Source organism: Hevea brasiliensis, chromosome 15, assembly GCF_030052815.1.
Source record: "Hevea brasiliensis isolate MT/VB/25A 57/8 chromosome 15, ASM3005281v1, whole genome shotgun sequence".
In the NCBI taxonomy this organism is placed as follows: domain Eukaryota; kingdom Viridiplantae; phylum Streptophyta; class Magnoliopsida; order Malpighiales; family Euphorbiaceae; genus Hevea; species Hevea brasiliensis.
The window spans coordinates 66,189,552-66,215,841 of record NC_079507.1 but is presented as its reverse complement, the minus strand read 5'-3'; the positions used below and the strand labels follow the sequence as shown (position 1 = coordinate 66,215,841).

General features: G+C 37.1%; 4 protein-coding genes across 4 annotated transcripts; all 4 read right to left on the bottom strand.

Moving 5' to 3' along the window:
• Positions 1-4,022: 4,022 nt before the first annotated feature.
• On the bottom strand, positions 4,023-4,673 carry LOC131174000 (receptor-like serine/threonine-protein kinase SD1-7). Its single transcript, XM_058137009.1, has 2 exons — positions 4,496-4,673; positions 4,023-4,412 (listed from the first exon to the last, which is right to left on the bottom strand). The coding sequence occupies exons 1-2, from the start codon at positions 4,637-4,639 to the stop codon at positions 4,107-4,109; spliced, it is 450 nt and encodes a 149-aa protein (XP_057992992.1). The 5' UTR covers positions 4,640-4,673; the 3' UTR covers positions 4,023-4,106.
• Positions 4,674-4,727: 54 nt separating this feature from the next.
• On the bottom strand, positions 4,728-5,731 carry LOC131174097 (G-type lectin S-receptor-like serine/threonine-protein kinase SD1-1). The gene is made up of 4 exons (XM_058137159.1): positions 5,670-5,731; positions 5,375-5,552; positions 5,087-5,297; positions 4,728-4,969 (listed from the first exon to the last, which is right to left on the bottom strand). The coding sequence occupies exons 1-4, from the start codon at positions 5,729-5,731 to the stop codon at positions 4,728-4,730; spliced, it is 693 nt and encodes a 230-aa protein (XP_057993142.1).
• A 12,350-nt stretch (positions 5,732-18,081) lies between these two features.
• On the bottom strand, positions 18,082-19,404 carry LOC131174096 (G-type lectin S-receptor-like serine/threonine-protein kinase At4g27290). Its single transcript, XM_058137158.1, has one exon. It carries the CDS (start codon positions 19,402-19,404, stop codon positions 18,082-18,084), a length of 1,323 nt encoding a protein of 440 aa, XP_057993141.1.
• Positions 19,405-20,616: 1,212 nt separating this feature from the next.
• On the bottom strand, positions 20,617-25,563 carry LOC110653366 (G-type lectin S-receptor-like serine/threonine-protein kinase At4g27290). The gene is made up of 7 exons (XM_021808960.2): positions 24,130-25,563; positions 23,290-23,418; positions 22,080-22,234; positions 21,792-22,002; positions 21,437-21,674; positions 21,201-21,351; positions 20,617-21,117 (listed from the first exon to the last, which is right to left on the bottom strand). The coding sequence occupies exons 1-7, from the start codon at positions 25,415-25,417 to the stop codon at positions 20,812-20,814; spliced, it is 2,478 nt and encodes an 825-aa protein (XP_021664652.2). The 5' UTR covers positions 25,418-25,563; the 3' UTR covers positions 20,617-20,811.
• Between the last annotated feature and the right edge of the window lie 727 nt (positions 25,564-26,290).

The following is a 26,290-nucleotide window of genomic DNA, read 5'->3' as shown; positions in this document are numbered from 1 at the left end:
CAATTCTTTTCTATGATTCTCTCATTTTCTCTAACTTTGCAATTATCCCTAGGCCTGTAGTGTCATAATGTCTCATACGAAATTAGGATTTTGACTGACCTCACAGTTACTTTCCGGTACGGTTACCCATCGTTGTGGCCTTGGCTCATTTAACCTTTTAGGCTTTGTTTTTCTTATTTATATTTTACTTTTAGATAATTACTATTAATTTTTATTCCAGGCTTTTCTAGGTGGTACAGACATAATTCTAGACATCCTAACTGTCCGGACAGACATTGGTCACCGGAACAGTAGAATGTATAGGACTATGCATACAGGGGTGTTACAATGTCTTTCAAGCTATGGCACTATCCATCTTTATTATCCATCTGATAATGTTTTATAAGTCCATGAAATTAGCATTGAACGTTACTTTCATAAAGAATTATCAGCTAATTAATGCATCAAATCACTATTCTGATGATGATGCTTGGGACAATATTGTCGAGATAGGGCGCCAATGTAAGTATCGAACCATAGCCAAGTAAATCTACTTGGTAAATGCAACATGTAATTTTGTTATTGCAAGTTTCTTTGAAAACAAAAAAGAAACAACACAGGCAAAATTTATGAAAGAAAAGGCCATTTCTCTAATTAACAAGACAGGACCATACTGGAAAATGGTATGTGTCATGACCTGAATTCTGGGTCGGATCGACACTAGGACTTGGGTCTGAATAAGGCTCCTGAAACCTGTAGTAAGTTTAACTATTCCTAGACTAATCACAAAGCCTATAAATATAGTTCAATTTCAAGAAAATAAATGGATAAAGTCCAGCCATAAATTGGACTATCCAAGGAGAAGTATTAGCTCGCCCGACCTGTAAACACAAAATATCAAAATCTAGGGAGCTCAGCTCACCCTCACAATCCTCAAAGCAGATAGATAATTAAATGGAAGCTCAGCTCCCTCATTTAAAGAAAAACTCATCTCATGCATCCAATCACATCCACATAATAAGTTTACAACACCCAAAAGATTAAGTTATTGCAATCCCATATAAGATTAATATACTACTAGTACATACAGAGTTCTATAAGATGAAGCAAGAAAAATTAAATACAAATAAGCTGCTATTGGTAAGCTTGCGAGAAAGAAAGCAGGTTATTTTCAAAATGTCCACCTGTCACCTGAGGAAAAATAGTTAAAAAGGGTGAGCATTCGACTCATAGAGTAAGATATTGATTTTAAATACAATTTCTATAACTATCTAAGCCTAATACATTCCTATGTATGAAATACGAGATACACACATGTTTCTAAACAATTCAAACAAAATTTCGCACAAAAGATAATTTGGAGTACTCACACATTCGTGTATCACATCAATGCATATATATATGAGAGTTGATCCCCTATTCAGCTCTCTTAATTTCAACACCTGCCAGCGAGATCAACTCGAGCCAGACTTTCTCGTAATAATTCAAATGCGGGGTCAGCGAGATTAACTCAAAGCCATACTCACCTCGACTTATCCATATATAAGGATCGGGTCCTAGCGAGTCAAGCTCCAGCCACTATTACCCGTCCTACCCATATCCATAATCACACCACAAGCATGCCGACATGCACAAAACTTCAAATTACCCTAAGGCGATATCCACAATAATTTCATCAAATAAATATGCAATACAAGGCGTGCCTAGTAATTAACTATATGCATATATTTATAAGTGAATGCATGGGCATGCCTTGAATATATAATAATATTGAAATTATAAATAAAATTAATATATACTCACATATCAACCAGAAATCACTATGGCAGCTAGGCGAAGGAGGAAGGTTGACTCTGATTACCTAAATAATTATATGCATGAATTTTATCAGTATTAACTCAAAAGAAGGATTTAAAGAGTCAAAGACATTCTATTTTAAGCCGGAAATCTGGCAGAATTTCTCCTATACCTCGGACATATTTAACCTGCAAAGCAACTAAAACAACACTTCTAAATCTAAAGGCCGTAGGTTCATATCACAATAACATCATACGGCCCCTTCTGGGCCCGCCAAACCAGACAATTCTCAAGTAACTACACAATTCAGCTATAAGGCTTAAAACTAACATTTTGCAAAAATCATTTAAACCAACTTCAAAAATTCTATAAACATGCCCCACAGTCCTTAAGAATGCTATAATATATTGCAAAAGGAATAACAATTTTTTGGCTACTCATGAATATTTTATGAATTTTTATTCTAAACCCGACATTAGGCAAAAAAGGCAATTTGGAGTTCAGATTTACCTATGCCAATTTTGACACTTGAAACGCATCTAGGGCATCTGAAAATGGTGGAAAGCACTATAATATTGACTCACTTTTGAAGTGGATCTGGCAGCCCACCTGTCCGGCCTAAAAATGCAGCCTCGATCGCTGGTCAAATTTTCTCAAAATGAGAACACTTACGCGAAGCCTACAATACCAGGAGTTAGAATATAATTTTTATTTAATTAAACAGACTCATTAAAGACCTGAAAAATTACTACGAAGTTCATGGAACCCACTGAATTTTTGGTGTCAAAAAAATTCAAAATTGATGTTATTGCGAAGCTCTCGCTAAGTGGAGCATGCTGGTGGTCTCGAAAACCCCATGGGGTTCACGGTTTGGGAGAATTTTGATCTAAAAGTTGAAATGGGCCAAAACTTCTTGAGCTTGATTTGCACAAACCACCAAATGAAAATTGATGAAATAGGTGTCTATGGAAAGTAAGAGTAAGACACAAAGGAAACTGGACCCGGTCCAATTGGTGGCCAGATAGGTCGAAATTGAGCCGAGAAGTTGAAGCATCGTGCAGAGGAGAAAGAAACTTCCTCGTGCGTTTTTGGCCTGACGATGGAAAGGCAGCGACTAGGGAAACCAGCTAGAGGAGGCCGCGCGAGGGGGAGCGAGGGAGGTGGTTAGTCGGCGGTGGGGGAGGGAGGAGAGAGAGAAAAAGAAGAGAGAGGGTGAGGGGCTGCAATACGCTGGAGGGAGGGAAAGGAAAAGGAAGAAGACCAGTCCGATTCGATCGGTTCGATCCGATCCAGTTTGATTCGGTTGGTTCGATTCAAGAGATTCAAAATTTCATTTTTACTCTGTCTTGTAACCCAAAATGAGACTCAAAAATTTCAAAAAAATTACAAAAAAACTCAAAAAAATTTATAGAGTTCAAATATATTTTTAAACTTACCACGTAGTCTTCAAATAAATTTTTAAAAATCAATAAAATTAATTGTCTCAAAAAATAACTCGATTTTGAAAACCCAAAAAATTCAAATTAATTACTATAAAATTTAATACATTCAAATATTATAATTTATATATAAAATAATTATTTAAAAATCCAGGGTGTTATAGTATATCCCCCAATGTTAGATTATAAAATAAAGCCATATCCAGAACGGAGATTGCATAGAAGAACAGTATCCAGAATTGTCTTTTTTCAAAATCCATATGCTCTGCTTTTTGCCCTGCCTACGGTGAAGAACCTAAATCACTTATGCAAAATCCCTGTCAAAAGTTTTCCTCTGAAATTTCTTGAAATTTGCAAATTTTACAAACATGAAGGTTAGTAATGAGATAAATTCAAAGAGGTGACTAGAGTTATCCTCATTTGTAAGATGGAGCTTAGACCCTCATTCTTGAGTTATTTCTAGGATTATGTTGAGATATTGAGTATCCATCTTCATTAAGCACATCCTGATTTTCTTTTTTTTTTTTAAATGAAGATCTAGCACTCTAAAGCATTAATATTTTGTTACCTAAGCAACTTATCAATAGTTAGACAATTGATCTTTCAAGATCAGAATTACCAAGCCAAAATCGATGTTTAAACGCTTGATGTAGGCCAAAGGGAGTCTGACATGGTAAGTTTCACTATTAGAAAGTTTTTTAAGGGTCAGATTCCATTCAGTTCTTACATTAGGAGCAATCACTTACATGTTGTTAAACCAGAAATTGTGAAGCCCATGTACGCTTATTTATCAGCTGCTCCGATAAAGAAGTACAAGGTATAAAAGTATATTGATGAACACCATGCTCTATTACAGCAATAGTATTAAGAGGCACGCAGTTAAATGATGCTCTATCGAGCATCCAGCAATGACAGAGAAATTTCATTGGTCGAAGAAGATTCAATATTGGTAGAGGATGACTCTGCTTCAAGTGGACCTTTGTCCTTAAAAAAGCCTGGTTCTTTGGGCTGCGCCATTGCAATCTCACTACCCAACATTAGAACCACAGATGCCATGCTTGGCCTGTCCTCTGCATGGTGTTGCACACATAAGAGGCTAATATGGATGCATCGCTTCACTTCTGATAGATGACATGCCTCTCTTAAAACTGGATCAACCAATTCCAATAACTTGCCTTCTTTCCACAATTTCCAAGTCTGGAACACAACCAAATGCCAAAAGCCTATTGTTAAATGAGATGTGGAAGAGCCAGCAAGAAGTTTCAGTTCACAACACTTACATGTCCGACGAGGTTTAGCCTATGATTTGGGTGATAAAATCCACGACTTTTCTTTCCACTTATTATCTCAAGCATTAGGATTCCAAAGCTAAATACATCAGATTTCACTGAGAATAATCCATCAGTTGCATATTCTGGTGCCATATAACCACTGCATAACAATCATAAGTGAAAAGGATAATATAATGCATGGTAAAGTGAATGATAAATTATCGGTGATTTTGTGAAGTACTCACAAAGTTCCAATTACTCTGTTTGTGTTCCCTTCGGTTTGGTCTGCTCCAAAAGTTTTGGCTATGCCAAAATCTGAAATTTTTGGGTTCATATCCTTGTCAAGTAATACATTACTTGCTTTGAGATCTCTGTGTATAATCCTGAGCCTTGAATCTTGATGAAGATACAGAAGCCCCCTAGCTATTCCACACAAAATTTTGAAACGTTTGGACCAATCTAATGCCTTGCCTCTTGTTTGATCTGCCAAGATTCATTTTCATGTTAGTGCAAATGCACGTTCTAACTAGACGTGTAGACTTCTACAACAAACTAAGAAACTGAATATATGTATATGATCGAGTTCTGATGGATCTCTACCAAAAATGAAGGAGTTTAGGCTTTTATTTGGCATGTATTCATAAATCAACATTCTCTCATCTCCTTCAATGCAGCAGCCAAGAAGCTTTACAAGATTTCGGTGCTGAAGTTTCACAATCAATTTAACTTCATTTTTGAACTCCTTTACCCCCTGTCCGGAATTCTTTGACAGCCTCTTCACAGCAATTTCTTTTCCATCTATTAGTGTACCCTGGAAAAATTGCAGGTGTCTAAAGATGAAATATATGGTCTCATGGTCATTAATTGTGCTTGAAGGTGGCAATTTACCTTGTAAACAGGTCCGAAACCTCCTTCTCCTAGTTTATTGCTGTCGGAAAATTTATTGGTTGCATGTGATATGATGACAAGATCAAATAATGGGAGCTCCATATCTTCCTCTGAGCTTTCAGACTCGTCAATTTCTTCTTTCTTTTCTGTTTGATCTAAAAGAGAGAGATATGACTTGCTTTAATATACAAAAATAAAGCCCATTAACACGATAACCGTTATGTGGGCTTTCTGGAAGCCTATTAACAAAAATAAAGCCCAGTAAATAAAATTGATCTAAGACTGCTTAACATACAAAGCCCGACAATCAAGCATGTGCTCTCCCCAGGTCCATAAACCTACCCCAACACTAGTCATGAACTTAATATTTCTCAATCTGTTTTCAAAATAGTTAAAACTTAAAAAAAAAAAAAAAAAAACACTCATATCTTCATCTAAAAAAGGAATGCCTCGTATTATTGTAATACATTCATCCTCTTTTGCATTCATTTAGAATTGATAGTTCACAATTTAAAATACATAATGCATTATTTTTATATGTATGAGAATATTTTATAATTAAATAAAATTATAAATCACTCTTAAGATTTGTCAAAATTTACGGTTTAATTAATTTATTTTTAATTTAAATTAATTAGTCTCTTAGATTTTATTTAACCAACAAAATTAGTCATTCCTTTCAAATTACCTTTAATTTTATTTTTAATTAAATCACTTAAATTCTTAAAGTTTGTTGTTCCAACTAAATATTATATTTAAGTAATTATATATATGATATTTAAAATTTAATATATATATATATATATATATATATATATATATATATATATATATATATATATATATATACATATTTATTTATTCATTGTGTCTTAAATGTAATAAATATATAAAAAATATATCTTTTATATGACTTGCCCTAAATTTTTAGAAATAACTGCGACTAAATATTTGCAATTATGTTTATAATTATAGACCTATTAAATTAGTGCTGTGTGAGAGGGCACATATAAAATGAGGATGGTTAAAATAATTTTATCATAATTTTTCATGATAGCAATATATTAATTGCTGTTAGTGTGATAAGAAACATATAAAAATTTTATAATATTATATTATTTATAATTTAATTAATATAACATTTACTAGTAAAGTTTTACTACAAATCATGAAAATTATAATAAAATTATTTGATCCTTTTAATTTTAAATGTATATTATCATATTCACATATATTTATTTAGTTTGTAAATCATACATGTATTTTAGAACAATCATTTCTAATAATTTAAAACACAACAGGTAAACAATATTTCATGGTAAATTATATTTATTATATTTTAAACATATTATATTATAAATAAATGTACATAATTAGTTGTGTATAAAATATATTAATTATTTAAATGTAAAGTTTAGATGGAAGGATGGATTTGTTAATAAAAAAAAAAAAATCTTTGAGACTTAATTTTTTTAATTGAAGATTGAGTTAATGATAATTTAGATGAAGGATAAATTGTAAATTTTGATAAATCTTAGAGACTAACTTGTAATTTAATTTTTTATAATTTTATAAATTCCAATATCATTTGTGTAAGAAAACAAAATACATAATTTACTTTTACCTTTAAAATTTGACATGCTCTTGCGGGAGCAGTAGATGACAACTACAATCCCAGAAATCACAGCAATAGCAAGGATGATTATCACCAGTATCTTCTTGTCAACTTCATGTTTCACATCCTGAATGCCAGCTTTTATACAAGAAGGCAAACCAGGTTAAATAGCAGTAACACTGAAGTGATCAATTTTGATCAAATAAAGCAAATATGATTGAGATTTGATAAAAATTCTTCAATGCTATGTTTAGATGCTAAAATTTGAAATGAAGGGATTTGTATTTGATTTTAACGCAAATTATTGATTACAAATAATATTATTTTATAAAATATTTTAAATTTACACTCAAACAAGAAGTTCTTAACGTTTATAAGTCTAATATAAATTTATGACTTTAAAAAGTTGAAGAAAATTTATAATTTTATCAAATTCAAATGTCACATTTTAAATTCTCTGTAACACCCCAAAATTTTAAATTTTATGAGCATTTTTGGTATTTTAATTTTATTTAAATTTTAGGAATTTTTTTGAGATTTTTCGGATTTTAAAAATCGGGTTCGATTTTCCGAAAATATAAACTTTGATGATTTTTAAAAATTAATTTAAAGACCACGTGGCAAAACTAAAAATATATTTGGAGTCTACGTATTTTTCTGAGTTTTCTGGAATTTTTTTCGGAATTTTTGGACCTCGTTTTCGATCCCGAGGCAGAGTAAAAATTCAAAATTTTGTATTTTAAATCGGACCGGCCGAATCGAACCGGATCGGATCGGACCGGTCGAATTGGACCGGCCTTTTTCTTTTTCTTCTTCCCTTCCCCGCGCGCGTCGACCTCGCGCCCTTCTCTCTCTCGTTTCTCTCTCCTCCCCTCGCTGCCACCACCTCCCCGCTCCCCACTCGCCGGCCGACCCCACTCCTCCCCACCGGCCGCCCAAACGGCCGAACGCGCAACGCCTTCCTAAGGCGTCGACGTTCGACTTCCCCGGCCAAAATCCTGCCGATCCGGCCACCAATTGGACCGGGTCTTGTGTCTAAAATCATCTACTCGACGAGAGCTTTCCATAGACACCAAGAACACCGAAATCCATAGAGCGGTTTGTCCGATTTTTGCTCAGGAAGTTTTTAGCCCATTTTAACTTTTGGGCTAGATTTCTCGAAAACCGTGAATCCCACGAGAAAACCGAGGGTACCAGCACGCTCCACTCGTCGAGAGCTTCGCGGCGACATAAATTTCGAATTTTTTCGACACCGTTTTTCGGTGGGTCCCACGGAACTTCGCAGTGTTTTTTCGAGCATTTAATGAGCTTAGAAAATTCTGAAAAATTTATGTTCTAACCCCCGTGTTGTGGGCTTCATGTAGGTATCCTCAATTCACGGAAATTCGACAGTTGTCCGGGTTTGTGAATTTCCGGCCAGACAGACCCGTTACCGGAAAAGTCTCCGAATTGGACCGAGGTTTTGGCTACCCCCCCATTGTTAGACGTCCCGAGCGCGTCCCCGAAGTCGGAATCGGCAAAGGTAAATCCGAACCTTACTTTTCGTAATTTTCTAGTACTTAAATAGGATTAAAAGTCCATAAAATATTCGTGGTAGCTTAGAAAATTATGATTCTTTTTGCAATAGCTTAGTAATATTGCTAAGGACCACGGGGCAAAGTTTTAGAATTTTTAGAGCTTATTTGGGCAGTTTTTGCAAAAATGATCAATTATAAGGACTAAATTGAAATTTTACATATTGTGATGGATGACTGATTTGATGGGCCCAGGAGGGGCTGTGTGATGTGATTGAGTTGTGGATATATGGATTGTGAATATAGAAGTGTGTTTTGAGCCCTTTTTCAGGTTGGGTAGGTCCTAGATATAGGGGAGACTCTGTCGGATTTTCGGCACGACTTAGGATGTAATTGGTCTTTTCTTAATTTGTATTGAGTCATTTGTATTAAATAAATGTAATGTAATTGTCGTGAGCCGATGCCTTCTTCCTCCGCCCACCGCCACAAAGGACCGTTGTTAAGTCTGTGAGTAAAATATTAATTTTAATTGTAATTTCGATATTATTATATGTTCAAGCATGCCCATGCATCACTTATATGCATATATCTATGTAGATAAACTCTAGGCACGATTTATGTTGCATTCATAACTGTTAGCGTGCCATAGATGTTGTTGTGGTAATTTGGAGCAGTGTGCGTGCGTTGGCGTGCGTGTGATGTGGTGTGGACTATGGATAGGACGGGTAGACACGGCTTGAGTTCTTCGCTGGGACCCGGTCCTTCGGGGTAGACACGGCTTGAGTTCTTCGCTGGGACCCCGATTTGGTTATTAAGTGGAAGTCCGAGCTGAGTTCTTCGCTGGCACCAGGTTGGATTTAAGAGAGCTATATAGGGGATCAGCTCCCATATATTATGATTGATGTTACAGGGTGCGTGAGTGCTCCAAATTACCTTTTTGATGTTATGATGTGAAAATGTTGTTGATGTTGCATTTCACTTCACAGGTTGCATTAGTTCTAGATAGTTATAGAGATTATGGTTAAAATTGATATTTTACTCTCTGAGTCGAACGCTCACTCCTGTTCAAAAATTTTTCCAGGCCACAGGAGGATATTTTTGAGGTTAACCTGCTTTCTCCCTCGCAGGTCGATTACTAATGTTTGTATAAACTTGCTAAATCTTAGAATTTCCGCATGTGTTAGAAATGTTTATTTGATTTGAGTCTGTAAACTAAATTATTATTTTGGACCTGTAAACTTAATATTCTATGCATGTATGATGGATTGGATGAGGGAGCTGAGCTCCCATTTATTTTTACGCTGATGAGTATGTGGAGGGTGAGCTGAGCTCCCCAATTGAGTATTTATTGTGTTTACAGGTCGGGTGAGTCGAAAACTCCCCGTTGGAAAGTCCATTTTATGGCCGTACTCTGTCCGTTTAGTTTCTTGAATTTGGGCCCAAATGGGCCTTAGAGTTGGGTTAATGAACAGTTAGGCTTACTACGGGCCTCGGGGGCTTTAGGCTGGCCCAGGTCCTAGTGCCGGTCCGGCCCATAGGTTGGGTCGTGACAAATGTGGTATCAGAGCTTAGGCTCAAGATTCTTAAGGAATGTTCATCTAAAGTGTTAGGAAGAGTCTACTAGGAGTCACATGCGGAAAATAGGGTTCACATTCGTCTTGCATTGTCATCTTTGCTTCTAGTTTCTGCTCCATATATTGTGTATAAATATGAGGCTATAGAGTTGTGTAATGTGCAGTTTTGAATTTTGTGGGCTAATGCTGCTGAATTTTAGGAAAATGCATAGAAGCAGGAGAGCTGCCACTGCACCAGAACCAGATGTGCCTGACGAGGTGTCAGCACAGGATGAGGCGCCTGCCCCGAGGAGGCGGGGTAGGAGGCCTAGAGCTGCTCAAGTAGAAGAGCAGCTGCCACCAGTACAGGATCAGTCTTTTATGGCACAGGGTCCCATGGACCCAATGGCAGCTACTCTAGCTGGTCTGCAGAGAACCATCGATATGATGGCGCAGTATATGGTCCACCCTCCACAGCAGCAGCAGTCCACCGCACCAAGAGGGGAACCTTACAAACAGATCATCAATTTCAAGAAGTTGGTGCCTGGTACTTATGATGTGTCAGACGATGCATATCGGTTTTTGGATTCCTGCATGAGCAGAATGCAGTGCGATTGGTGATAGAAGGCTAATAGAGTGTATACAGCATGTCATGGGGCCTATGCCTAGACAATGGATGAATGACTACGTGTTACCTCGGATGGAGGGTTTGTCATGGGCTCAGTTTGTGGAACTGTTCATCAATCGGTTTGTGCCAGAAAGCTTCAGAGATCAGAAACAGTGGGCCTTTGAGGCCTTAAGACAGAATGGCAGGTCTGTAGATGAATATGCTACAGAATTTCTGAAATTGAGCAGATATGCCCCTACAGCAGTAGCTACAGAAACTATGAAGGTGAAGAGATTCCTAAAGGGGCTTGACAGGAGGTATGGAAACCTGTCCAGGATGTCTGATTAGTCTTTTGATGTGGTAGTTGATCGATCCAGACAGATAGAGATTAGCTATGCTGTGGATGACAGCGGAAGGGCAAAGAAAAACAGAGCAGAGGGTTCTTTAGGTGTTCCCCACATGGCTACTACAGACAGTGGTGGCCAAACTAATTACAGAGGAAGAAGCAGGAATAAGAGAAGTGGTTTCAGACACAAATCCAGGATTCGCACTGTGGTACGGATCCAAAGAAGTGGCAACAGCTCAGTGGTACGCAGCCTGGTCCAGTTCAGATCCTCCTTGGCACCTTGTGCACAAGGTGGAAGAGGACATTCAGACCTTGTATGATGGGTTCAGAGTATGCTTCTGTGTGGCCAACTGTGTCACTTTGCTAGGGAATGCCCCGTGTTCAATGAGCCACGGATGGGGTCACAAGGTTCTCATGCAAATGTTCCTCGGCGGTTGTATCATGGTGCTTCCAAAGCATGGTAGGCGTCGATTCGGTACCAGGCCGAGGACAAGGGGGACGTGGATTTGGAGGCGATCAGAGGTAGAAGTCGATCGTGGTTCCGCCACTCGGTAGGGGTCAAGCTCAGTTTTCACCCCGACCCACCAGATGCTCGAGCTTCCAATGCGGTTGTGGTGTATTCTTCCTGTCCGCTCCTATGAAGCTCGTGTTTTGATAGATCCGGGTGCTACGCACTCATTTGTCTCTCCTGTGTTTGCCATGAGGTTGGGTAGAAACCCTACAACTTTAGAATGCCCTTTGTCGGTAGCTACCCCACTTAGTGACAACATAGAGGTAGATATGGTTTTTCCGGGTAGTCCAGTAGTAGTGGATGGAAAGATCCTCCCAGCAGACTTGGTTCCTCTACCAGTAATGGATTTCGATGTAATTTTGGGGATGGATTGGTTGGCAACTCATTATGCCACCTTAGACTGCAGGAACAAAAAGGTGTATTTCCACATACCTGGTGTGGAAGAATTTAGTTTTGATGGTGACAGGAGCGTGGCTCCATATAATTTGGTGTCAGCAATTAGTGCTAGAAAAATGTTGAGGCGTGGATGCCAAGGGTATTTGGCATTGGTGAGAGATACATCTGTAGAAGGTGTCAGCATGGAAAATGTTCCTGTTGTCAAAGAATTTATGGATGTCTTCCCAGAGGAGCTTCCAGGGTTGCCACCAGGAAGGGAAATAGAGTTTTGCATTGATGTTGTGCCGGGTACAAACCCCATATCAATGCCACCTTACAGGATGGCACCAGCAGAATTGAAAGAGCTAAAGGAGCAACTACAAGAGCTTTTGGACAAGGGTTTCATACGGCGGAGCACTTCACCCTGGGGCGCTCCTGTGCTATTTGTGAGAAAGAAAGATGGGTCATTGAGGTTGTGTATTGACTACAGACAGCTGAACAAGGTGACTGTGAAGAACAAGTATCCACTTCCTGGGATCGATGACCTGTTTGATCAACTCCAAGGGGCTAGATTCTTTTCCAAGATAGACTTGCGATCAGGCTACCATCAGTTGAGAATCAAGGATGAGGACGTGTCCAAAACGGCATTCAGGACAAGATATGGTCATTATGAGTTCTTGGTGATGTCTTTTGGACTCACTAATGCACCAGCAGCCTTCATGGACTTGATGAACAGGGTGTTCAAGCCATTTTTGGACCGTTTTGTCATCGTATTCATAGATGACATTTTGGTATACTCTCGGACCGAGGAAGAGCATGTGTGGCACTTGAGGATGGTGTTGCAGACCTTGAGGGAGCACCAGCTATATGCTAAATTTTCAAAATGTGAATTTTGGCTAGAAAGCATCTCATTCTTGGGACACGTGGTTTCTAGTGATGGCATTCAAGTGGATCCCAAGAAAATTGAAGCTGTAACTGATTGGCTTAGGCCTACAACAGTCACTGAGGTGCGAAGTTTTCTGGGTTTAGCTGGTTACTATAGGCGTTTTGTACAGGATTTTTCCAGGATAGCAGCTCCCCTAACTAAGTTAACCCGGAAGAATGTTCCATTCATTTGGACAGATGACTGTGAGGAGAGTTTCCAGAAGCTTAAGGAGTGTCTAACCACTGCCCCTGTGTTGACACTACCTATGAGTGGTGAAGGATACACCGTGCACTGTGACGCCTCCAGAGTTGGCCTAGGGTGTGTTTTGATGCAGAATGGAAAAGTAGTGGCTTATGCTTCAAGACAGCTGAAGAGGCATGAGCAGAACTACCCCACCCATGACTTAGAAATGGCGGCTGTAATCTTTACACTAAAAATCTGGAGACACTACCTGTATGGTGAAGTGTGCGAGATATACACCGACCATAAGAGTTTGAAGTACATCTTCCAACAAAGGGATTTAAACTTGAGACAGAGGAGGTGGATGGAGCTTCTGAAAGACTATGATTGCACGATCCAGTACCACCCTGGGAAGGCCAATGTTGTAGCAGATGCTTTGAGCAGAAAATCTTCTGGCAGTTTGGCACACATTTCAGCAGAGAAGAGACCGTTGGTTCAGGAAGTACATGAGTTGATGGATCAAGGTTTAATCCTAGATCTTTCAGATGAAGGGGTATTGTTGGCTCATTTTTCAGTGAGGCCAGACTTGAGGGACAGAGTTAGAGTTTCCCAGCACAGAGACCAACAATTGATGAAGATCGTAGAAAGAGTACAGCAAGGTGAAGGTGGTGAGTTTGGATTTGCCAATGATGGCACCCTAGTGCAAGGTTCTAGGATATGTGTGCCCGATGTGGACAATCTCAGAAATGAAATCATGCAAGAGGCACACTATACACTGTACAATGTCTACCCAGGCTCCACCAAGATGTACCATGATGTGAAAGATAGCTATTGGTGGAATGGCATGAAGAGAGACATAGCAGATTTTGTGTCCAAGTGCTTGACTTGTCAGAAGGTGAAGTTTGAACATCAGAGACCGTCAGGGAAGCTGCAAGAGCTCCCTATCCCAGAATGGAAGTGGGAAATGATTACTATGGATTTTGTGGATCGGGCCGCTCGTACCACGCGAGGATATGATTCGATATGGGTAATTGTAGATCGCTCGACCAAATCAGCTCACTTCTTGCTCAGAAGACTACATACTCTGTGGCACAGTACGCCCGACTCTACATTCGAGAAATAGTCAGATTGCATGGAGTTCCGGCTTCCATAATATCTGACAGAGGGCCCCAGTTCACTTCTCGGTTTTGGAGAAAGTTACAGGAGGCACTTGGCACACAGTTGAACTTCAGTACGGCTTTCCACCCTCAGACATGCATCGACATTGAAGGACAATCCAAACACTGGAAGACATGCTTCGCATGAGTGTTTTGGATTTTGGAGGTCAATGGGATGAGCAGCTAGCTTTGGTGGAGTTTGCCTACAACAACAGTTACCATTCCAGCATAGGAGTAGCACCCTATGAGGCACTATATGGAAGAAAGTGTAGGTCTCCTCTGTGTTGGATAGAAATGGGGGAAGCGAATGTGCATGATGTAGACCTAATGTAGTACACTTCAGAGGTAGTTCCTTTAATCAGGAACGATCAAAACAAATTTTCGAGGCGTAAGAGTTATGCAGACCCCAGACAGGGGGATGTGGAGTTTGCAGTGGGCGACTATGTATTCCTGAAGGTTTCTCTAATGAAGGGAGTCATGAGGTTTAGAAAGAAAGACAAGTTGACACCTCGGTATATCGGACCTTTTGAGGTTACGGATAGAGTTGGAGCAGTTGCCTACCGGTTGGAACTATCACCCAACCTTTCTCGTGTTCATCCCGTATTTCACATCTCCATGCTCAGGAAATACATTCCAGATCCTTCTCATGTACTACAGCCGGATGTAATAGAGCTAAAAGAGAACTTGACATTTGAGGAGCAACCTGTAGCCATAGTGGACTACCAAGTGAGACAGCTAAGATCAAAACAGATCCCTATGGTTAAGGTTTTGTGGAGGAGTCGGTCAGTGGAAGAGTGCACCTGGGAGTCAGAATGGGACATGCGTAGCAAGTACCCTTATTTGTTCAATGTATAATCATGTGCTTTATTCTGTCTTGTGTAAAAATTCGAGGACGAATTTTCTGTAAGGGGGGAAGAATGTAACACCCCAAAATTTTAAATTTTATGAGCATTTTTGGTATTTTAATTTTATTTAAATTTTAGGAATTTTTTTGAGATTTTTCGGATTTTAAAAATCGGGTTCGATTTTCCGAAAATATAAACTTTGATGATTTTTAAAAATTAATTTAAAGACCACGTGGCAAAACTAAAAATATATTTGGAGTCTACGTATTTTTCTGAGTTTTCTGGAATTTTTTCGAAATTTTTGGACCTCGTTTTCGGTCCCGAGGCAGAGTAAAAATTCAAAATTTTGTATCTTGAATCGGACCGGCCGAATCGAACCGGACCGGATCGGACCGGTCGAATCGGACCGGCCTTTTTCTTTTTCTTCTTCCCTTCCCCGCGCGCGTCGACCTCTCTCCCTTCTCTCTCTCTTTTCTCTCTCCTCCTGCCCCTGCCGCCGGCCAGCCACCTCCCCCTGCCTCCCCACCTCGCCGGCGCCGACCCCCAGCCTCCCCAGCCAGCCGGCCGCCGCCCCAAACGGCCGGAAAACGCGCGCGAAACGCCCTCCCCTGCGCGCGCGACGTTTCGACTTCCCCGGCCAAAATCCGGCCGATCCGGCCACCAATTGGACCGGGTCTTGTGTCTAAAATCATCTACTCGACGAGAGCTTTCCATAGACACCAAGAACACCGAAATCCATCGAGCGGTTTGTCCGATTTTTGCTCGGGAAGTTTTTAGCCCATTTCGACTTTTGGGCTAGATTTCTCGAAAACCGTGAATCCCACGAGAAAACCGAGGGTACCAGCACGCTCCACTCGTCGAGAGCTTCGCGGCGACATAAATTTCGAATTTTTCCGACACCATTTTTCGGTGGGTCCCACGGAACTTCGCAGTGTTTTCCGAGCATTTAATGAGCTTAGAAAATTCTGAAAAATTTAAGTTCTAACCCCTGTGTTGTGGGCTTCGTGTAGGTATCCTCAATTCGCGGAAATTCGACAGTTGTCCGGGTTTGTGAATTTCCGGCCAGACAGACCCGTTACCGGAAAAGTCTCCGAATTGGACCGAGGTTTTGGCTACCCCCCCATTGTCAGACGTCCCGAGCGCGTCCCCGAAGTCGGAATCGGCAAAGGTAAACCCGAACCTTGCTTTTTCATAATTTTCTAGTGCTTAAATAGGATTAAAAATCCATAAAATATTCGTGGTAGCTTAGAAAATTATGATTCTTTTTGCAATAGCTTAGTAATATTACTAAGGACCGCGGGGCAAAGTTTTAGAATTTTTAGAGCTTATTTGGGTAGTTTTTGCAAAAATAATCAACTATAAGGACTAAATTGAAATTTTACATATTGTGATGGATGACTGATTTGATGGGCCCAGGAGGGGCTGTGTGATGTGATTGAGTTGTGGATATATGGATTGTGAGTATAGAAGTGTGTTTTGAGCCATTTTGCAGGTTGGGTAGGTCCTAGGTATAGGGGAGACTCTGCCGGATTTTCGGCACGACTTAGGACGTAATTGGTCTTTTCTTAATTTGTATTGAGTCATTTGTATTAAATAAATGTAATGTAATTGTCAGGTGAGCCGGGACAGCCTTCTTCCTCCGCCTAGCCGCCACAGTGACCGTTGTTAAGTCTGTGAGTAAAATATTAATTTTAATTGTAATTTCAATATTATTATATGTTCAAGCATGCCCATGCATCACTTATATGCATATATCTATGTAGATAAACTCTAGGCACGATTTATGTTGCATTCATAACTGTTAGCGTGCCATGGATGTTGTTGTGGTAATTTGGAGCAGTGTGCGTGCGTTGGCGTGCGTGTGATGTGGTGTGGACTATGGATAGGACGGGTAGACACGTCTTGAGTTTTTCGCTGGGACCCGGTCCTTCGGGGTAGACACGGCTTGAGTTCTTCGCTGGGACCCCGATTTGGTTATTAAGTGGAAGTCTGAGCTGAGTTCTTCGCTAGCACCAGGTTGGATTTAAGAGAGCTGTATAGGGGATCAGCTCCCATATATTATGATTGATGTTACAGGGTGCGTGAGTGCTCCAAATTACCTTTTTGATGTTATGATGTGAAAATGTTGTTGATGTTGCATTTCACTCCACAGGTTGCATTAGTTCTAGATAGTTATAGAGATTATGGTTAAAATTGATATTTTACTCTCTGAGTCGAACGCTCACTCCTGTTCAAAAATTTTTCCAGGCCACAGGAGGATATTTTTGAGGTTAACCTGCTTTCTCCCTCGCAGGTCGATTACTAATGTTTGTATAAACTTGCTAAATCTTAGAATTTTCGCATGTGTTAGAAATGTTTATTTGATTTGGGTCTGTAAACTAAATTATTATTTTGGACCTGTAAACTTAATATTCTATGCATGTATGATGGATTGGATGAGGGAGCTGAGCTCCCATTTATTTTTATGCTGATGAGTATGTGGAGGGTGAGCTGAGCTCCCAAATTGAGTATTTATTGTGTTTACAGGTCGGGTGAGTCGAAAACTCTCCGTTGGAAAGTCCATTTTATGGCCGGACTCTGTCCGTTTAGTTTCTTGAATTTGGGCCCAAATGGGCCTTAGAGTTGGGTTAATGAACAGTTAGGCTTACTACGGGCCTCGGGGGCTTTAGGCTGGCCCAGGTCCTAGTGCCGGTCCGGCCCATAGGTTGGATTGTGACATTCTCACTTTTTTTTATCAGAAAATTTTAAATTCTCCCTCCAAACATAAGGCAAGTGAAATTTAAATTATTATGTTGTATTTAGATTTATTGATTTGAATCTATAGATTTAGATTTGGATCAAATTAATGCTTTGCTTGTGGTTTTAAAAAAAAAAATGAATTTCAATCAAATACAAGATAAATATAAAAACTAAGAAAAAGTAAAGATTTGATATAACAATATTAATCTTTTATTTGAAATTTCAATTTAACCTAATAAAAATTTTATTAGTTTAAATTTATAAATTTTAAATTTAATATTTAAAATCTAAATTTCATAAAGTGAAATCAAAATTAAATAAATAAAAAATATCGAACTCTTTAAGGAGTAACATCAAGATCACTGTAGTACATACCTAATTCAGAAGCAGACATCCTTACGCATAGATCCTGTCCACCACTGGAAGTTTCTCTAATGTCAATCAAATCGTTAAACCAAATGGCGCAACCACTGCCTCCTTCTCGAATATCAAAGCTTGTATACGCCGTGCAAGAACAGTTCTGTAAGCATTTAGCCCTGCATTCCTCGAGATTCATGCTTTTATTTACCCAAGAATATGTAGTGTCTGGCAATTTTAATCCACGGAATTTAAGAAACCCATCTCCAGTGCCCTCGCTGCATCCTAATGACCTGTTGCGCTTGCAGCCATCAGACAGAGCCCCTGAGTTCCACTGATCTGGTGATTTAGGCACGAAACCTTTCAAACATTGACAAATGGGCGACGCATCACCAATGCAATTTCCATAGGGACCGCAACGGTTATAGAAGTCGCAATAATCATTTGGCACATATGCATATAGATTCCAAGACACAGAGGCTTCATCCCATGTGTAGCGCTCGCGCCTATTGCTAGTTTGGTTGATTACAATCCTTGAAATTTCAGATTTCTTTTCGAGGTAGTATATGTAGTAAATCTCCTCCTCGGTATTCACAAAGGAAAAGTTAAAAATATTGTTAGACCTTAACTGTGGATTACCACTGTATGAGATGCCATTCCATGGGGCTGATCGAAAATAGATTTTTGAACCTTTCAATATGTTGTACTCTGGGTTACCATGTGGTTGCATCTTCCAAACAAAATCTCCAGGAGATGGATCATCCGTGCTTTTCCACGATGTAAGACGCCGATCAAGTCCGGTCTTTAAGTTCACTCCAAACTTCATCCCTGGTAGCAATGTATCAGTTGGATAATCAAAACTCTGCCATATGTAGATTCCAGAGTTTTCACGATTTCCTTCTCTTAACACCAGATTCCCAGAATCCAGTAGCTGTACTACTGGGCTCTTTAGGGCAGCTTTCGTCGAGTTTGATGACCAAACAACATTACCCATGTTCTTGCTACGTAGTATGAGATAGCCGGAGTTGTTTATCATTAACAAGCCGAAGGTATCGTTAATCGGAATATTCCGGTTCGCAACCCAAACAACGGTTTTGACAGGGATATTTTTGTACCAAATTCCCAAATAACGGTTCCTGGAACTACCAGGACTGAAGAAACCAAGCTCGAAACTTCCATCTTTCGAAACTAAAGTACTGCCATCGGCAAGAGACTGGGATAAAGCAAGTGTATCAGTTGCATCTGAGAACTGAGAAAAGAAAAGCAGTAAATTAGCAATCACAAACATGAAAGAAAGAGGGTACATCAGGGAGTGAGTTTAATTTTTCTGCTTGCATGTTCGAAGCAGGAAGATATAAATAGGGCTGCAACTTGCAAGCACAGAAGGGATTGACTTCTCATTGACGTGCGGGTCAATATTTATACAATATTTTATCAAGTTCGGTGAGACATTGGTGTCAGTGGAGACCTGTGTTCGGAATGAGGACAAGCGGACAACTATGTTTCTGTCATAAGACAGTTGACTTGATGAATAATATATATATATATATATATATATATATATATATATATATATATATATATATATATATATTAAAACAAATATATCATTTAATAATGTTGAGTTTTTCTTTTTTTAAATCATAAGAAATTAAACCCTAATTAGAATTCAATAAAAAAATTAAATTAATAAAATTTAATTATTTGAACATTGAGAAATTGTTTGGTTTTTCATATATATACTATTAGTTTGGTTTATCTAGTAATGAATTCGATTAATTAACAAATATAAGTTCGGTACTTAATTAATCATTTTTAACTAACTAATATACAAATTATAATTTTCATTGCTAAATATTATATTATTATTATTAATATAGTTTGTATATTATTTTTTTTTATTTTCTTAATATATAAAAATATATACTTTTCAATTTTGACCAATGCAATACTGAATAAAATTATAATCAATTTTATCAAATGGACCTAAATGGTAAAATTGGAATGATAATAATAAAACATAATTTTACTAAAAACTATATGTTCCCAATAGATAGAAAGATTATAAAACCATATCCAGAATGGGGATTGCAAAGAAGAACAGTGTCCAGAATTGTCTTTGTACAAAATCCACATTGCTCTGCTTTTTGCTCTGATGAACCTAAATTACTTATGCAAAATCCCTGTCAAAAGTTTACCTCAAATTGCTTGAACTTTGTAAATTTTACAAACATGAAGGTTAGTAATGAGATAAATTCAAAGAGGTGATTAGAGTTATCCTCATTTGTAAGATGGAGCTTAGACCCTCATTCTTGAGTTATTTCTAGGATTATGTTGAGATATTGAGTATCCATCTTCATTAAGCACATCCTGATTTTCTTTTTTTTTTTTTTAAATAAAGATCTGGCACGCTAAAGTATAATATTTTGTTACCTAAGCAACTTATCAATAGTTAAGACAATTGATCTTTCAAGATCAGAATTACCAAGCCAAAATCGATGTTTAAACGCTTGATGTAGGCCAAAGGGAGTCTTACATGGTAAGTTCCACTATTAAAAATTATTTTAAGGGTCAGATTCCATTCAGTTCTTACATTAGGAGCAATCACTTACGTGTTGTTAAACCAGAAATTGTGAAGCCCATGTGCGCTTATTTATCAGCTGCTCCGATAAAGAAATACAAGGTATAAAAGTATATTGATGAACACCATGCTCTATCGAGCATCCAGCAATGACAGAGAAATTTCATTGGTCGAAGAAGATTCAATATTGGTAGAGGATGACTCTGCTTCAAGTGGACCTTTGTCCTTAAAAAAGCCTGGTTCTTTGGGCTGCGCCATTGCAATCTCACTACCCAACATTAGAACCACAGATGCCATGCTTGGCCTGTTCTCTGCATGGTGTTGCACACATAAGAGGCTAATATGGATGCATCGCTTCACTTCTGATAGATGACATGCCTCTCTTAAAACTGGATCAACCAATTCCAATAACTTGCCTTCTTTCCACAATTTCCAAGCCTGGAACACAACCAAATGCCAAAAGCCTATTGTTAAATGAGATGTGGAAGAGCCAGCAAGAAGTTTCAGTTCACAACACTTACATATCCGACAAGGTTTAGACTATGATTTGGGTGATAAAATCCGCGACTTTTCTTTCCACTTATTATCTCAAGCATTAGGATTCCAAAGCTAAATACATCAGATTTCACTGAGAATAATCCATCAGTTGCATATTCTGGTGCCATATAACCACTGCATAACAATCATAAGTGAAAAGGATAATGTAATGCATGGTAAAGTGAATGATAAATTATCGGTGATTTTGTGAAGTACTCACAAAGTTCCAACTACTCTGTTTGTGTTCCCTTCGGTTTGGTCTGCCCCAAAAGTTTTGGCCATGCCAAAATCTGAAATTTTTGGATTCATGTCCTTGTCAAGTAATACATTACTTGCTTTGAGATCTCTGTGTATAATCCTGAGTCTTGAATCTTGATGAAGATACAGAAGCCCCCTAGCTATTCCACACAAAATTTTGAAACGTTTGGACCAATCTAATGCCTTACCTCTTGTTTGATCTGCCAAGATTCATTTTCATGTTAGTGCAAATGCACGTTCTAACTAGACGTGTAGACTTCTACAACAAACTAAGAAACTGAATATATGTATATGATCGAGTTCTGATGGATCTCTACCAAAAATGAAGGAGTTTAGGCTTTTATTTGGCATGTATTCATAAATCAACATTCTCTCATCTCCTTCAATGCAGCAGCCAAGAAGCTTTACAAGATTTCGGTGCTGAAGTTTCACAATCAATTTAACTTCATTTTTGAACTCCTTTAGCCCCTGTCCGGAATTCTTTGACAGCCTCTTCACAGCAATTTCTTTTCCATCCATTAGTGTACCCTGGAAAAATTACAGGTGTCTAAAGATGAAATATATGGTCTCATGGTCATTGATTGTGCCTGCAGGTGGCAATTTACCTTGTAAACAGGTCCGAAGCCTCCTTCTCCTAGTTTATTGCTGTCGGAAAATTTATTGGTTGCATGTGATATGATGGCAAGATCAAATAATGGGAGCTCCATATCTTCCTCTAAGCATTCAGAGTAGTCAATTTCTTCTTTCTTTTCTGCTTGATCTAAAATAGAGAGGTATGACTTGCTTTAATATACAAAAATAAAGCCCAGTAAATAAAATTGATCTAAGACTGCTTAACATACAAAGCCCGACAATCAAGCATGTGCTCTCCCCGGGTCCATAAACTTACCCCAACATTTTCCATCTGTGGTCACTAGTCAAGAACTTAATATTTCTCAATCTGTTTTCAAAATAGTTAAAACTTAAAAAAAAAAAAAAAAAACACTCATATCTTCATCTAAAAAAGGAATGCCTCGTATTATTGTAATACATTCATCCTCTTTTGCATTCATTTAGAATTGATAGTTCACAATTTAAAATACATAATCCATTATTTTTATATGTATGAGAATATTTTATAATTAAATAAAATTATAAATCACTCTTAAGATTTGTCAAAATTTACGGTTTAATTTATTTATTTTTAATTTAAATTAATTAGTCTCTTAGATTTTATTTGACCAACAAAATTAGTCATTCCTTTCAAATTACCATTAATTTTATTTTTAATTAAATCACTTAAATTCTTAAAGTTTGTTGTTCCAACTAAATATTATGTTTAAGTAATTATATATATGATATTTAAAATTTAATATATATATATATATACATATTTATTTATTCATTGTGTCTTAAATGTAATAAATATATAAAAATATATCTTTTATATGACTTGTCCTAAATTTTTAGAAATAACTGGGACTAAATATTTGCAATTATGTTTATTATAATTTAAAACACAACAGGTAAACAATATTTCATGGTAAATTATATTTATTATATTTTAAACATATTATATTATAAATAAATGTACATAATTAGTTGTGTATAAAATATATTAATTATTTAAATATATAGTTTAGATGGAAGGATGGATTTGTTAATAAAAAAAAATCTTTGAGACTTAATTTTTTTAATTGAAGATTGAGTTAATGATAATTTAGATGAAGGATAAATTGTAAATTTTTAGAGACTAACTTGTAATTTAATTTTTTATAATTTTATAAATTCCAATATCATTTGTGTAAGAAAACAAAATACATAATTTACTTTTACCTATAAACTTTGACATGCTCTTGCGGGAGCAGTAGATGACAACTACAATCCCAGAAATCACAGCAATAGCAAGGATGATTATCACCAGTATCTTCTTGTCAACTTCATGTTTCGCATCCTGAATGTCAGCTTTTATACAAGCAGGCAAACCAGGTTAAATAGCAGTAACACTGAAGTGATCAATTTTGACCGAATAAAGCAAATATGATTGAGATTTGATAAAAATTCTTCAATGCTATGTTAGATGCTAAAATTTGAAATGAAGGGATTTGTATTTGATTTTAATGCAAATTATTGATTTCAAATAATATTATTTTATAAAATATTTTAAATTTACACTCAAACAAGAAGTTCTTAACGTTTATAAGTCTAATATAAATTTATGACTTTAAAAAGTTGAAGAAAATTTATAATTTTATCAAATTCAAATGTCAAATTTTAAATTCTCCCTTTTTTTTATCAGAAAATTTTAAATTCTCCCTCCAAACATAAGGCAAGTGAAATTTAAATTATTATGTTGTATTTAGATTTATTGATTTGAATCTATAGATTTAGATTTGGATCAAATTAATGCTTTGCTTGTGGTTTTAAAAAAAAAATATGAATTTCAATCAAATACAAGATAAATATAAAAACTAAGAAAAAGTAAAGATTTGATATAACAATATTAATCTTTTATTTGAAATTTCAATTTAACCTAATAAAAATTTTATTAGTTTAAATTTGTAAATTTTAAATTTAATATTTAAAATCTAAATTTCATAAAGTGAAATCAAAATTAAATAAATAAAAAATATCGAACTCTTTAAGGAGCAACATCAAGATCAGTAGAGTACATACCTAATTCAGAAGCAGACATCCTTACGTATAGATCCTGTCCACCACTGGAAATTTCTCTAATGTCAATCAAATCGTTAAACCAAATGGCGCAACCACTGTCTCCTTCTCGAATATCAAAGCTTGTATACGCCGTGCAAGAACAGTTCTGTAAGCATTTAGCCCTGCATTCCTCGAGATTCATGCTTTTATTTACCCAAGAATATGTAGTGTCTGGCAATTTTAATCCACGGAATTTAAGAAACCCATCTCCAGTGCCCTCGCTGCATCCTAATGACTTGTTGCGCTTGCAGCCATCAGACAAAGCCCCTGAGTTCCACTGATCTGGTGATTTAGGCACGAAACCTTTCAAACATTGACAAATGGGCGACGCATCAACGATGCAATTTCCATAGGGACCGCAATGGTTATAGAAGTCGCAATAATCATTTGGTACATATGCATATAGATTCCAAGACGCAGAGGCTTCATCCCACGTGTAGCGCTCGCGCCTATAGCTAGTTTGGTTGATTACAATCCTTGAAATTACAGATTTCTTTTCGAGGTAGTATATGTAGTAAATCTCCTCCTCGGTATTCACAAAGGAAAAGTTAAAAATATTGTTAGACCTTAACTGTGGATTACCACTGTATGAGATGCCATTCCATGGGGCTGATCGAAAATAGATTTTTGAACCTTTCAATATGTTGTACTCTGGGTTACCATGTGGTTGCATCTTCCAAACAAAATCTCCAGGAGATGGATCATCCGTGCTTTTCCACGATGTAAGACGCCGATCAAGTCCGGTCTTTAAGTTCACTCCAAACTTCATCCCTGGTAGCAATGTGTCAGTTGGATAATCAAAACTCTGCCATATGTAGATTCCAGAGTTTTCACCATTTCCTTCTCTTAACACCAGATTCCCAGAATCCAGTAGCTGTAATACTGGGCTCTTTAGGGCAGCTTTCGTCGAGTTTGATGACCAAACAACATTACCCATGTTCTTGCTACGTAGTGTGAGATTGCCGGAGTTGTTTATCATTAACAAGCCGAAGGTATCGTTAATCGGACTACTCCGGTTCGCAACCCAAACAACGGTTTTGACAGGGATATTTTTGTACCAAATTCCCAAATAACGGTTCCTGGAACTACCAGGACTGAAGAAACCAAGCTCGAAACTTCCATCTTCCGAAACTAAAGTACTGCCATCGGCAAGAGACTGGGATAAAGCAAGTGTATCAGTTGCATCTGAGAACTGAGAAAAGAAAAGCAGTAAATTAGCAATCACAAACATGAAAGAAAGAGGGTACATCAGGGAGTGAGTTTAATTTTTCTGCTTTCATGTTCAAAGCAGGAAGATATAAATATGGCTGCAACTTGCAAGCATAGAAGGTATTGACTTCTCATTGACGTGCAATGGTTCCCCGGGTCAATATTAATCCAATATTTTCTTAAGTTCGGTGTGACATTGTTGTCAACGAAGACTTGATGAATAATATATATATATATATATATATATATATATATATTAAAACAAATATATCATTTAATAATATTGAGTTTTTTTTTTAAATCATAAGAAATTAAACCCTAATTAGAATTCAATAAAAAATTTAAATTAATAAAATTTAATTATTTGAACATGGTGAAATTGTTTGGTTTTTCATATATATACTATTAGTTTGGTTTAGCTAGTAATGAATTCGATTAATTAACAAATATAAGTTCGGTACTTAATTAATCATTTTTAACTAACTAATATACAAATTATAATTTTCATTACTAAATATTATATTATTATTATTAATATAGTTTGTATATTAATTTTTTTTTTCTTAATATATAAAAATATATACTTTTCAATTTTGACCAATGCAATACTGAATAAAATTATAATCAATTTTATCAAATGGACCCAAATGGTAAAATTGGAATGATAATAATAAAACATAATTTTACTAAAAACTATATGTTCCCAATAGATAGAAAGATTATAAAACCATATCCAGAATGGGGATTGCAAAGAAGAACAGTGTCCAGAATTGTCTTTGTACAAAATCCATATTGCTCTGCTTTTTGCTCTGATGAACCTAAATTACTTATGCAAAATCCCTGTCAAAAGTTTACCTCAAATTGCTTGAAGTTTGTAAATTTTACAAACATGAAGGTTAGTAATGAGATAAAT

Coding starts and splice junctions, on each gene's coding strand:
- LOC110653366 (XM_021808960.2), bottom strand. CDS start 25,417: ATGTACCCTCTTTCTTTCATGTTTGTGATTGCTAATTTACTGCTTTTC. Junction 23,419..24,129: donor GATGTCTGCTTCTGAATTAG/GTATGTACTCTA, acceptor CTTGTATAAAAG/CTGACATTCAGGATGCGAAA. Junction 21,675..21,791: donor CCTAAACTCCTTCATTTTTG/GTAGAGATCCAT, acceptor GAATCTTGGCAG/ATCAAACAAGAGGTAAGGCA.
- LOC131174097 (XM_058137159.1), bottom strand. CDS start 5,731: ATGACTAGTGTTGGGGTAGGTTTATGGACCTGGGGAGAGCACATGCTT. Junction 5,298..5,374: donor GTTTCGGACCTGTTTACAAG/GTAAATTGCCAC, acceptor CAATTTTTCCAG/GGTACACTAATAGATGGAAA. Junction 4,970..5,086: donor CCTAAACTCCTTCATTTTTG/GTAGAGATCCAT, acceptor GAATCTTGGCAG/ATCAAACAAGAGGCAAGGCA.
- LOC131174000 (XM_058137009.1), bottom strand. CDS start 4,639: ATGGCACCAGAATATGCAACTGATGGATTATTCTCAGTGAAATCTGAT. Junction 4,413..4,495: donor GGCTAAACCTCGTCGGACAT/GTAAGTGTTGTG, acceptor GTTGTGTTCCAG/ACTTGGAAATTGTGGAAAGA.
- LOC131174096 (XM_058137158.1), bottom strand. CDS start 19,404: ATGTACCCTCTTTCTTTCATGTTTGTGATTGCTAATTTACTGCTTTTC.